Source organism: Anopheles funestus, chromosome 2RL (assembly GCF_943734845.2).
Source record: "Anopheles funestus chromosome 2RL, idAnoFuneDA-416_04, whole genome shotgun sequence".
Lineage (NCBI taxonomy): Eukaryota > Metazoa > Arthropoda > Insecta > Diptera > Culicidae > Anopheles > Anopheles funestus.
The window spans coordinates 50,215,030-50,228,036 of NC_064598.1; the positions used below are offsets into that span (position 1 = coordinate 50,215,030).

A 13,007-nucleotide genomic window follows, 5' to 3' on the forward strand; every position below is an offset into this window, starting at 1 on the left:
TCTTCTCCCCATGCACGAAAGAAAAGCCGCAAACATCACTAACGTGGAAAGTGCTGCCAATGGAGAAAGTGAAAAGTCTGTATAGACTTAATGAACTTATGCTAATAATATAATATTTTGATTTGCCAAAACCATAAAGCATGGATTTTCGCGTATTAATTAACAGATAATTAACTAATATATCTTCGTTTTTGTCAAATGAGTAGCAAAAAACAAAACTAATAATTTATTAGTTTCAGTGCTTGCAATTGTCTCACAGTCTTGTGGTTAAGCGTTTAGTCTAGTAAACAAACACAATAAATGTGATTCGGCTTTATCCTGTAGTAAGTATTGATTTACCGGAAGGAGGATTGAACTTTTTTGTCTGTCATGCATTGATCTACATGGTGGGCACATCCATACCAGCAACTCTTTCCAGACAGCAGTTTAATATTTTTTTGTGGACGCGCAAAAAGCCATAGTGGACGCGCAAAAAGCCATAGTGGAGTTGCTCATAAAATGATTAACAAAGGCACCAGAGCTGGCAAGTCTAATTTGCTTTTAATCAACTTTAGTTTATCTTGATTGTTCTATCATCATGTTGACTAGAATTGAGATCTAGAACATGATTTATGCATAACCTGACTGACTCTTTAGTTCTACGCGCGAAAGGCGTAATAATGTTCAAGTTCTGCTATGAGTATACGTGATCGATAAATAATTGCTTGAAGAATTTTAACGTACATGGGAAGAGGTATTTTATTGGTGGTTGTAATCGTTAAACCGTCATAGTACATTATAATTAAAACTAATAAAATAAGAAGAACAACACAATTCCACAATTCCACAATTTTTAGCTCACTTCACTTAAAAACAATTCAAAACACGTCAAAACACATTCTCAGCACAATAATTTAAGCAACAATAATCATTATTAATATTCTTTTCCATTTCTCAACTAGCAGTTAACATTTAAACTGTTGTTCACATACACTTTGACAGAATATGAATGTCCCGTTTCAACCCTTACAAACCCTTTGAATGATGTCTGACATAGAAATTGCCCCCCATTACGCCCGAACTTGACCGATTGACACTTTTTCTAGGTCAGCTTTGCTTGTACCATTGCAAGATGCTGTTATGCTTTCACGGTACAGTGTACATAGCCCGGCAGAGAGTTCCCGCTTCACGGGGGCAATTGACAGCTTAATGAGTTGAACGAACGCAACCACATCGTTCAAGCCCATGGCGCGTGGTGAACTACGACCATTCACCATGCGGATATTCACACTTACGTCACCGCTTTGAACCTCAGTTCATTCTTTAAGGGCAACATAGACCCTGTTGCCTCGGTCATCACGTTTTGTTGTATTTATATGGGCATGCTTAAATTTACAGATCAAGGTAAAACATAAAGCATAGAGAAATTCTGCTAGTGTACTCACTCTTTGCTCCAAGCACCTTTTGGCCCGTAAAGAAATCGCTGCAAATTGAGCCACCGACGATCGGTGTTTGCGTCTTTTGCTTTTCGCTGGGTTTGCTGTATGCTGAGACGCGCATTCTCCTCCGATTGACGTATTCTGCAGGGTACAAGTATTCGTTCCTGGAATAGATTAAACGAATCATTTAAATTAATACTTGTGTGTCTGTTTTAAGTTATTTAACATTTTAAAAAATGAAAAGCTCCACGTGTTGTTACCTGAAATTTTCGACGACTTTCCATCTGCAGTTTGGCCCTGCGCTGAGATGACAATTTGCACGATTCGTAACATTCTGCCCAAAACGTGTTCAACGGTTCCCAGAGCGTATTGGAAAGATCTTTCTGGTACGAGGTGTATAGTGGTTTTATCTGCAAAGAAAAGATAGTATGAATAAACACATAATGTAAGGGAAATCCGTATCGCAACACTGGTAAAAATGTATCTGAAAACAATCAATCTCCTCCAAGCTTCCGGGAGTTGTAGATGCTTTTGAACGGAAGCACGAGCCTGTGCAATGACGAATGTATCCCATTTTGCAAACAGTCTGCCGTAACGTAACGAATAATAACCTTTAAACGTATCACGAACTGACAGCGTCGACCTCGAGGTGGACCAGGAGAAGAAGCAAAAACAAAAACACATACACATAGTTACAATCGGAAGCGTGCAGTATGCACCAACTGTGTCCTATGCTGCACCACCGATAGAGCCAAGCATATTACCCGCTGTAACGATGCAACGATGGAAGCATCAGCATCAGAAGAAGGTGGACCCTTTCTTTATTCCGCAAATAGTGTGCGATTAGGGTGGCAAGATGAATGTAACAGCAGCACACGAACACATTACTGCAAACCGTTGGTACGCGGCAGCGAAAGTGCACTTCCGCCAAAGAATGCCCTTCCCGAAACGGTTGGTTTTTGTTGCAGCAGCGCGTTGCATTTGTCTGATCGTACGGTGTTGTGATCGCGTTGTTACATACAACAGCGAACGTCAATTGGCGACTATTGATTAGCTGCCGCACAGCAGCTGTGTACTGTACTGTGACGATCGTTAGGTGAATACCTGCGGATATAATCAACAACCAGCATCCACCGAACCGGTCTGGAGTGGATGAACCATCGAAGAAAGCACACCACAAAATCGATGCAGTGGACCGGGAAGCAGGAAGCCTTCGGCAAACGTGTTTGCCTGCTAATTAAACACTCTACCTAACCTTGCCTGTTAAAAAATCCCTTACAAACCTAACTACGCTCCTATCGTAACCCTTTATTGATTGATCGATCGTCTGCCTAAGGGAGTACGGAGCGATAGACAACAAAAAAAAAAAAAAAACCATCACATTAATATGTTTAATCATCTCGATGACACATGAATGGATGACAGTAGTTAGTGCCAATTTATTTATTTTTTGTTTGTGATTTCTTCAACATTAATCCTGCTAGCATGAATGCCAATGTGGTTTTATTAAACATTAAATGCTAACTAACGTTTTTTGGGAGATACAAGACAGGTTAATCCATCAACACACCTAATCCGTCCAATGTAAATGCCTCCATCCCGTGGAGGCTTTGATTGCCGTTTAATTTACACAAAAAAAGTTGTTTTTCTTTTTAAATTATCATTGCTCCATGCGTAGTCCGTTTTTAGCATGGTAAACCTGCTCTACTTCCCCAGTGCAACATTACATTAACGGCTACGATTCCGCAATTTCACAAGATACCAGTTTCCTTTGGGACGAATCGCCACACTTGGAATTTAGGAACTGCTTCCCGCTTTTTACAATTCCTGTTCGTACGGATTCTGTAGTTTCGTTCCGCTTCCTACTTACCTTAGGCCAGTAATGTGCTCATGGTTTCACAAAAAAAAGCCGCGGCAGACGGTGAAGGTGGATTGGTTTCATTTTTGAATTTTGACATCGACAGCCAAGTTCAAGGCCCTTCCAATGGATCCTTCTACCGTATGGCGTAGGAAAGCTTACCAACGATCAACGGCGGATTTTGGTCGGTGTTGGCGGAATGACCAGGAACCGGATAGCAACTTTCGATTTTTATCCAGCAACTCGGTAGAAGAAATGTGTCACAATTCGTACCTTTTGCGGTTTGAGCATACATTTCGAACACACAGATGCGGTCCACATGTTTTCAATGTTATTCATGAAGGAAAGTGGTTTCACTCAACTGTAAAAGTAATGGTGAATATTGGAACGAAGCACTAGTTCACTTGATACAGAGAAAGAAAGTGCCGAAAATTCGTGCCAGATAAGCTTAGTATCAAGCTAAATTAAGCTAGCAATTCTCAACTTCAGACACCAACATGGACAAATATTAATTTTGCACAGCTGAACTATATCAGGCTTAAAAATAATAAGATTATTAAACCGATGAATTCTCTCCTCTGTAATGCTTCTATTAATTTCCTGAAGAAAAAAATCCTAACCATGTTTCAAGCGCACTGAATGAACGAAGATCTTCTACATGACGTTGAACATACTAACGCTCATAAGTCTGTAGAATTGGTGGTTGTTACGACCTTCTGGAAACACGTACAAACACAATCACCAAGTGATTCAAGATGCATTTTGGAATGATCGCTACAGTTTCCGTATCCAATATTCTGACTCTCATTACTGGTTTATTTATTTAGCCACCCCAACCTTCCTAAATTTTCTTTTTCTCTTCCTTCACTCCCCCATTTTCAGACGATCCCCATGGGTAGCGTCACGAAAGGAATGCCACAGACGGTGGTACGATCGACGCACCATACAATCGCACTGGGGGAGCGATTTTCTCTCGATGCTCTTCCTCTTAGAAAAGGAGGAAAGGTGAACGGCTCTCGGTTTTGCGATATGCCATTTCTTTCACAGTCACCGCATGCCTTCGCCTTTATAACGTGTGCACCTACCGGCTCGTCGCTTGTGGCAGCATTCAAGTCTTCTGTACGGTGCTATCTAACCGTAGCGTCTGGTGCCATCTCACCCTCGCGGAACCAAACGCGAATGGTTCCCGCCGGTCACACGTTCGTGCGGAAGCCGGTTCGGTTTCGTTCGCGGGCAGCGAGAGCACCGTTTGGAAATTTATAAAAGAAGATCCTCCCCTGGTCTGGCTGTTTAGTTTCGCAATGAAAGTGGAAAAACGCAGACAGTGCAGCACCGCGTTAGCTCTCGTGTGAAGCGATTCGACCGTGTAGTCTTTTGGAAACGGAACGGCAAGTGGAACCGGAACTGTGTCCGGGCACAGTGTGAAAATAGGTGAAAAACAAACTTCAACCATTCACGGCTTGGAAATTTGTTTTTGTTGTTCGTACCAGTACTACGATCGCTGATGATCGGCGAAAACACAGTGTAAGAAAAATTAATGTGTGAACAACTGATACGGTGATAACTTGACGGTGAAACAAACCAGTCAAAATTTCAAGTGGAACAGTTGTGATTGCAAGAAAATAAAATTGCATTGAAGAACAAAATATACGTCAGTTTTCAAGGAGCCAAAAGTGGCAATAATTATACACACTAGAACTATCATCGATTGACGCATGCTACAGTATGGCTTGCTGGCGGCAGCTGTTGCTATTGGTAAATATTTCCGAAACACCAGCAATATCTAACCTACATTTAATACATACACACACACACAAAAGCTTGACGCGATGCACCGATGATCGTTATTAACACGCTCTTAGCATTTTACAACGATCACTCGGGTACCTTCTTTAATTAATACGAGATCGATCGACGCACGGTTTACGCCCAGCAATCGGTATAGTTATAGGCGATAATGATAGTTGATCGGGTAATAAAAGGCTTGAAGCTTTCTGCGTCTGGCGCACCAAATTGCTACCGGTAACGGATTTTTGAACGCACTTATGGCAGGCGGGAATGCTGCAGGTGATAAGTGAGACAAGATCGGAGATGCCCCAATATTGCAGCATGAAGACCACCTGAAAAGCACGTACACACTGCTCAACCCTCGAGTCGAGTCAAATCATCATTCCTGACCTCGAATCTGTTTTGTACGAAGAAATGTGTGTGTGTGTTTTTTTTTTGTTTCTTCTTTCACTGTTGACGCGTTTATACGGGCATAAACAGATACGATGCGCAATGTGCCATTTGTTTTGTGAAACTATAACGATTGTTTTTTTTCGCTGAGAGAATAGAAAGTTATTATAAAAGTGTAGTTTATTTTTTTGCATCTTATGCAGATTGAAATAATGAATTTGTTTAATTGTCAGGACGCCCTGTTCAAACTTCAAACATCATAAAAACTTTATTATTATTTTGAACAAATTCTACCATTTTTACCATGGACATGAACAAGCCAAAATTTGCCTCATTTCAATCATGTTTATAAAAAATATAAAAAGAAATATAAAAAGATACATTCAACGTTTCCCCGCCTATAAGCTGGTTGGATTTAATTTGAGTAATAATTCATATCAATTGTATGCGATCGATTAACGACTCGTGTAACACTCTAAATGGTTAATGAAGCATTTCATAATTGTCTTATTATGTTCAACCATTCACAACACATTTGCATCAGCAGCCAACACGATGGCTTGTGCCCTGATCATCGACTCATTCTTAAAGCGCTTCGAAACGTACAAACATAAACACTCAGGTGGAAAGAGCCACGACACTATTCAAAACGCAAATTGCTTGCTTCCGAAACGCTTCACGCGTCTGGAGAAAGAGCGCTTCTAATCGCCCGTTCAAATCCCCGTTAAGCAACTGACAACCATTATCGACAACCAAATGGTGAACCAGCGTATCCACTTAAGATGTCTGCGCTGACACGCTGCTAAATTTCAGTGCATAACATTTGACCTGAAAACACACCTTTCGAGCCATGGCACACGCCCTGTCTGGTGTTGAAGGGCACTTTATCTTCCGCTATGCGTGTGTGTGTGTGTGTATGTTTATATAATTACTGATAGAAAAGTTCCGGCAGCCAGGAAAGGCCGAAGATGGCGATGGAAAACACTTGAGGATGGCTTAATCATTCGGACGCTCCGATTACCGAATGTAGCTCCATATTTTGAAGATGAAACGCACAAAGAAACAAACTCTTCTCTTTAATGGGATGAGATCAAGTCCGTGCCGCGTTCGTTTATCAAAGAAACCTCCAAAGTTTGGAGAATGTGTCCGCAAACATAATCCGTTAAATCACCTGTATTACATTATGCTACGCTTATAAATCACCCCGCACATTGTATTTTCCGTCTTGTTTTAACATGAACTCACAATAAATGGAAACCATTTACATAATGATGTCCATCGTAGGTGTCACGTTGAAGAGGGATTGTGGTTTGTTAAGGTCTTAAGGGTAGCACGAGAAAGTAGAGTGCGTAATTTTAACTACAATTTGGTTGGTGTATTTTTTTATAGTCATTGAATGCTTTCACTCGAGCTGCATTATAATGATATGCTGTGCTTATACCTTATAAGGGGTAAACTGTGCTCAAATTTCCTCCACCCCTGATGCTATGCACACCTCTGCTTGGGAATATATTATTATTTAACTATTCGATTATCTTCACATCGCATAAAATCATCGCATCTCACAAAAAAAGCTTGGAAGAGAAACTGCAGTTGAAAAACAAAATGCAATAATACGTTCCGTACACGACTTCCGATTGCATGCAATTTGCTGGAGGACAGAGAAACGCACGCAGTTCAAGATTTTCCTGACTTTCCATGCGATAGACAATGTGCAAAAACAACATTAATACAGCTGCAAGTCAGGTAGTACTACGTGAGGAAATTCAAATAAGAGAAATTCAAATGAACTCAGCGGACACCATCTGCCTTGAGTCGTTCGATCGTTGATAGGTGTGCAGTCCACCATCACCACCACAAACAGTTCTTGGTGACTGGTCGCATGCAAATTGGCTTTCCATGAACGTTTCCTTCTGGATAAAAACTGTGAAAGAAATATACTTATATCAGATTGGTTTTGTCCGATAAAAACATTTCGGCTACGAGCTTTGCTTTGCAGATTTTGCAGGGATGTGCACTAAACTCGGTGACATTTTCCCTTACCAGCTTTCGCGCTAATCCCAGTACACGCCTAGCAGATAAGCGTGCACGATTCGTGACCATGCCTTGACCACATTAACCGACACACCAATTACTACCAATCAAACATTGAACAGCAGGGGTAGCTCGAACGGCTCAACAGTGCCAGCTGTTGATCGTTGGTAATACGGACGAAGGAAATCGAAAGTCGAAGCGGTCAACTTTTCATCCAGCCGTCCACAGCGGCAAACCAGTTTTTCTTCTTTCGACTCCACCTGGAAAAGAAAAACTTGTCCACCCTCTTCCGTCCATAGCGCTTATCGTGTGGCTCACTGTCATCAGCTAGCCGTGGAAATATGGTGGTGTGGAAAAAGTAAAAACTCCAATAACCCACATTGCATCGGTGTACATCGCGCACGTCTGTGACCATGTGACTACACTCAAACAGTACCGTCACCCAGGACAGACAGGGTGCTGCAAAAAAATGCAATACCAAACGTTGCAGCAAAAAGGATAAGAGGAATGGGTGCAGGGGATAGAGGGAGTCATAGAAGGGGGTATTATCATGACCGGACGCCTACCCTTCTTTCTGCGCCCTCCATCGCACGCACAAAACGTTCAGACAAAACGACAACGAAGGGAGGTCACCTTTAGCACATAGGTGCAGATCGGGTAATTTATGTTCAAAATTCTAGTGTTCACACAGCGCCACACAATATGCCGGTTGCCATCGGTTAAAAGCACCGAGACTGCCATTCACCAAACCTTTCTTGGCCGATGTTGCCTTCGCGTGTCGGCGAAAGGTGCGTAAAGGATTTTTCTCGGTCATTCGATAGTCAGCCGGCGATTGGGTGTGACCGCCATTAGGTTAGAGGTTTGAAAATTGCATTCGCTGCACCACAGCTGATCAGCTACGTACGATCAAAACCATTGCATGCAAGATGTAATCTGCAACCTGCAGTTGCAACACTTATGGGTTTTAATTCTTTGATATTTGTACATGAATAGTTTCTAATTCATTGAATTTATATTATAAGCTTTTCGCTGTAAAAATGCTTTTAAAACGGTGTTTAATTTACAATATTATCGTATACAAACCAATTTCTTACAATCGGTTGCTACAATCTTTTGTCTGATCTTCTTTCTGACAGCTCTTCGCAGTACTGGTTGTGGCAGAAGATGCTAGCAAGGGTACCAACAATGGCGAAGAACAAGATACATCCATTGAACATCTTCCCCTACCCGCAGCATTACATCGCCAGAAGCGTCATGAGGTGGAAATTCATCGGGTTATAAAGCGACGACCAAAGCTACCGCCTCCGCCACGTGGTCGCAAACCCAGACCACCACGCCGACCTGGCTCGAAGCCACGAGTCAAATACGGACCACCCAATGTAAACTATCCTCCAATTTCGCACTACGTTCCGCAGTCGATCGACGATCCGTACAGTTCCGGATTCGAGGCTTCCTTTGGCGATCATCACGGATCGTTCGGAGAACCACCGGCGGGCTATGGTGCACCAATACACCCGTCGCCCACATTCGGATCGCCACCCTTTGCGTACGGTCAAACGATCACTAGTTACGAAGGTTCCACATACGGGAAGCCGTCCAGCTACGAAGGATCACCATCGTTCGGCAAGCACAACTACCAAGGAAGTTCTTCCTCTTCAGCTTCGTTTGGCAAACCAAACTTCGAGATATCTAATTTTGATGGTGGATTTTCGAAAGTAAATTTTGGAAACGGACCCAGTACGTTCGACACAAAAGTACCTTCGTTCTTGGATTCATCGAACAGCTTCGACAGTTTCCCTGGTGGCAAACATTCGCACAACATTGGAGGATATTCTCACAGCTATTCACACTCGAGCAATAAACAACCCTCGTTTGCAGATTCTACTGCAATAAACACTTACACCACACCGTCGGGGAAAGGTAACTTCTACACCGACACCTCCAGCAGCTTTGGCGATATTGGATCTAAGCATCAGCTGCCACTGGAAAAGTATCGCAAAGATCCCTACAAGACACCGGTCACATCATACGAAGTTCCATCGAACTCCAAGTCAAACTTATTCGAACCTTCTGGCGATTTTGAAACGACCTACAAACGATCGCCGCACAATGGTGGCATTAGCTCAACGCACTCCACCTCTCATAGTACCGTTGGCAATAGTGAGGAAGATTACATACCGAGCCTGCCGACACGGTACGATCAGGAACAGTTCCATACGCCCACAAAAACAAACCCTAACAAACCTCCGATTAGCACGCTTCAGACGATCAATGGTGCCGATGACCATTTCACCTCCTTCTCTTCATACTACGACGGTGGCTCGGAATCACAGAAGATCCCGGTTAAGAGTAAACAACCTTCACCGTATGGACAGGATTCATCTGACGAACAGTTCCACACTGCACCTGGCGGCGATAAACGGATAAAGAATCGTCGTAAGAAGAAGCCCAAGCTGCCAAGCTCAACAATTGCCCACAATCTCGACACGGATGATCTGCGCGATGCCTTCGGATCGAGTTCCGATTTCCACCAGGTGGCAATAGATGCGGACGAGTTTCTAGATTTTGAACCGAAGAAACAGATTAAACATTCCAAACCGGCCGGTGTAACATTCCCACGCGCCGAAGAAACGCTACCAGCTAATTATGTACTGCTTTCGTCACAAAACCAGGGTAGCGCCGCGACAAAGGGTCGTGAATCAAACAACCAACGATCACCTCCCTCCACGTCTATTTCCACTAGCAAATCGGTTGAATATGATACGAAAAAGTTGAATCTAAACAATTACTTTCAAGGTAACCATGCACCAAACCAGGCACACCGGCCATCGAAACCGATTGGGCTAGATGATTTGAATATACTGTCGATTCAAAAGTCTAACTCACATAGCTACTATGCCGGTTCGACCCAAGCAGGAAGCGCTGGTGGTGATAGACCTGGCAGTGGATTCTTGCCGACTAGAAGAAGAGACATGCAGCACTATCGTAGTGCCACTAGTAGCCTCGATTACACCATGCTTGACGATGATGATGAAGAAAATTATGACGACATCAGTGACATTGGAACGCGTTCGCGTGGGAACCGCAAGAAAAAAGATCTGTCGGAAACGACGGTATCCGTCTAGATTCGTGGCACCAACAGGTGTCGTTGCGTTTTACCAGTACGATTCTCTTGGCAGTAGCATTAGTAATATATAAGTATAAGTATTGTTTCGTTACGTTTCGTTTTCATAGATCGACATAAGAGGGATAGTCTATTTATTAAACTGTTTTAAAGTTTGTCCAACAATAAATACTAAGGAAAGTATAGTGTCGAGGTGACATTTTCTAAACAAAAACAACCCCTCCGCGCTGCCGTGTAAAGTAGTAAAAATTTAGGAAAATATTGAGAATTTCTTCGTCCCACACAAAACATGCTCTTTACCCCATTCTTAGTAGTTCCCAATTATTATGCTTACTGCTGTTAAGTAATCCCTTAAAATTTGAGAACCAACGCCAGACAAGTTCTGGAATTCGAATGGAATATCTTCACCATGTGTCTGGCAGATAGCAACGGTATAATTGTACCTACCTTTTTATCGATAAATGTTGTCCACTGGCGACTAGCACAGTACGTTTGGAAATCTTGAAAGAAAATAGGACCGGATGATGTTGCCGGTAGATCAGGTGTGTGTGTGGCCAATCCAAGCACGGAACGCGATTTCTCCAACAACGCCTTCATTACCGGGATGAGGAACGAGTACTGTTCCGAGTTGTCCACCTCTATTGCATTGCACATTGCTTGATTGAGACTGTACATTAGGTAGCCAATTTCGGCCGGATCCTGATTGGTGCGATTTTGTAATAACGCATGCAGTTTCGCTGTTGCCATTGCCACTATTTCCGAGTTTGCACTGTGCGAACACTTTAGCAGCAGTCCCAAACAGAGATGGGACATTTCGGACCAATCATCACTGCTGCTCTGCTGAAAAACCATCAGTATGTCCAGCAACGATAGGACACCATCGAGCAGCTTCACCGAACACTTCTTTGAGTCGTCCTCGTTCGGGTCCAGTACAACCAAATCGTACGCCAACCGTAACAGTTGGGCAGCATTTTGCTGGTGGATTAGTGCAAGGTGTGCATTTTCCGCCAGATCCATCAAAGCTGCCTGTACACCCATCTCCAGTATCCGTAGCCGTAGTGCAAGGTGGGAACAATATAGTTCATTATTAAGCGCAATCAGATTAATGCATGCCATCACCTGACCCCGTTCCTGCCACGAATCGTTGGAATTTTCTACACCGCGCCACAAAATCGTAAACAAACTGCTGGACACTAGGCAAACGAGATTTTCCTCCTCGTTATCGTCTGCATACTTTTCACTAGTAGAATCAACACTATTTCCCGCACTGCTGTCCAACTCTTCGGCACTCTTCGTCGACTGCAGATCCTCCACCACCATTGAACCGGTTCCAGCAAGCGATCCTGACTCGTCTAGGGACACATTTTCCTCGCTACTACTGCTCAAGGAAGATTTCTTCTTCCGTCCGGCAGACTCTTCGAAGCTAAGTGTCAGCGAACCAAGCGTGTCCTGTATATCCGACGTCTTCTGCCGTATTACAGAGTATACCGAGGTGATCGACGAAGCAATGTTGTCTACTACCGCTTCCTGAACCGTATCTGCCAGCTCTTTGATTTCATGCTCAATTGCGGTAGCCGCCTCGGACATAAATGAGTTCGGTTGCTTACAGCTTTCCTGTACGTGTAGCTCCAAATTGTCTTCATCAAACACGATCAAATCATCAACACCTGCTCCAGCGGCGGACGATTCACTTTCCCGCTTCACCACTTCGTCCATGTCGGTGAGCAAGTTTTGCTTATCCTTTTCTGATCCTTCCTCCTCCGGGCGGTTTTCGACCGGCTTCTTAATCAACAACCGCGCGATAGACTCCTGCCAACCGACCTGCTTTGCTATCATTTGTGGAGCTTTCGGTTTTGTGAACGTGCTCGTCATTAGACGCCTTGCTATTTCCAGCTTTAGCGACAGTTCCGAAAGGTTGGCATGATACATAAGACACAGTGCCCCGGCGTATCCCATTTCCGTGTCGGAGCTCAAATTAAGATCCAGCAGACCAAGGATGACGTGCGGTTCCAGTTGGAATGGAAGCATAAACGAGAACAACCCTGGATAAAGGCTATGGCATTCGATGGATGTATCGTACAATCGTAAAGCTGCCTTATGTTTGGCAGATATTCGCTTGGTACACAGCATACCGGTAATGAATTTGATTAGCTTCGTATGCACTTCGCTACCAAAATGACGATCGATAAATAGCATATACATCGCTTCTGCCATGTGTGGCTCGTACATAAGAAGGAATATTTGATCCTTCACGTGTTTCCCTTCAATTAACAGTATGAGCATATCGATAATCTCACCAACCGTGGACTCGTGCTTTGTTGTAGTGAGGAATGTCAAAACTGCCGATATCTGAAAACAATAAAAAAACAAATTTATCACTACGAATAAGCCATGC

The 13,007-nt window shown here is 43.2% G+C and overlaps 2 protein-coding genes across 4 annotated transcripts in view; one reads left to right on the forward strand and one right to left on the reverse strand.

The window, feature by feature from the left end:
• Positions 1–13,007, reverse strand: part of LOC125775049 (neurobeachin-like protein 1) — a 47,822-nt gene that overhangs the window by 29,780 nt on the left and 5,035 nt on the right. For all 3 annotated transcript variants that reach the window (XM_049445488.1, XM_049445487.1, XM_049445486.1), the window contains 3 exons: positions 11,060–12,961; positions 1,679–1,828; positions 1,425–1,582 (listed from right to left, as the gene is read on the reverse strand). In XM_049445488.1, coding sequence (XP_049301445.1) covers positions 1,425–1,582; positions 1,679–1,828; positions 11,060–12,961 — 2,210 coding nt within the window. The remainder of the gene's footprint in view (positions 1–1,424; positions 1,583–1,678; positions 1,829–11,059; positions 12,962–13,007) is intronic.
• On the forward strand, positions 3,842–10,873 carry LOC125775061 (uncharacterized). Its single transcript, XM_049445528.1, has 2 exons — positions 3,842–5,031; positions 8,625–10,873. Exons 1-2 carry the CDS (start codon positions 5,002–5,004, stop codon positions 10,611–10,613), a joined length of 2,019 nt encoding a protein of 672 aa, XP_049301485.1. The 5' UTR covers positions 3,842–5,001; the 3' UTR covers positions 10,614–10,873.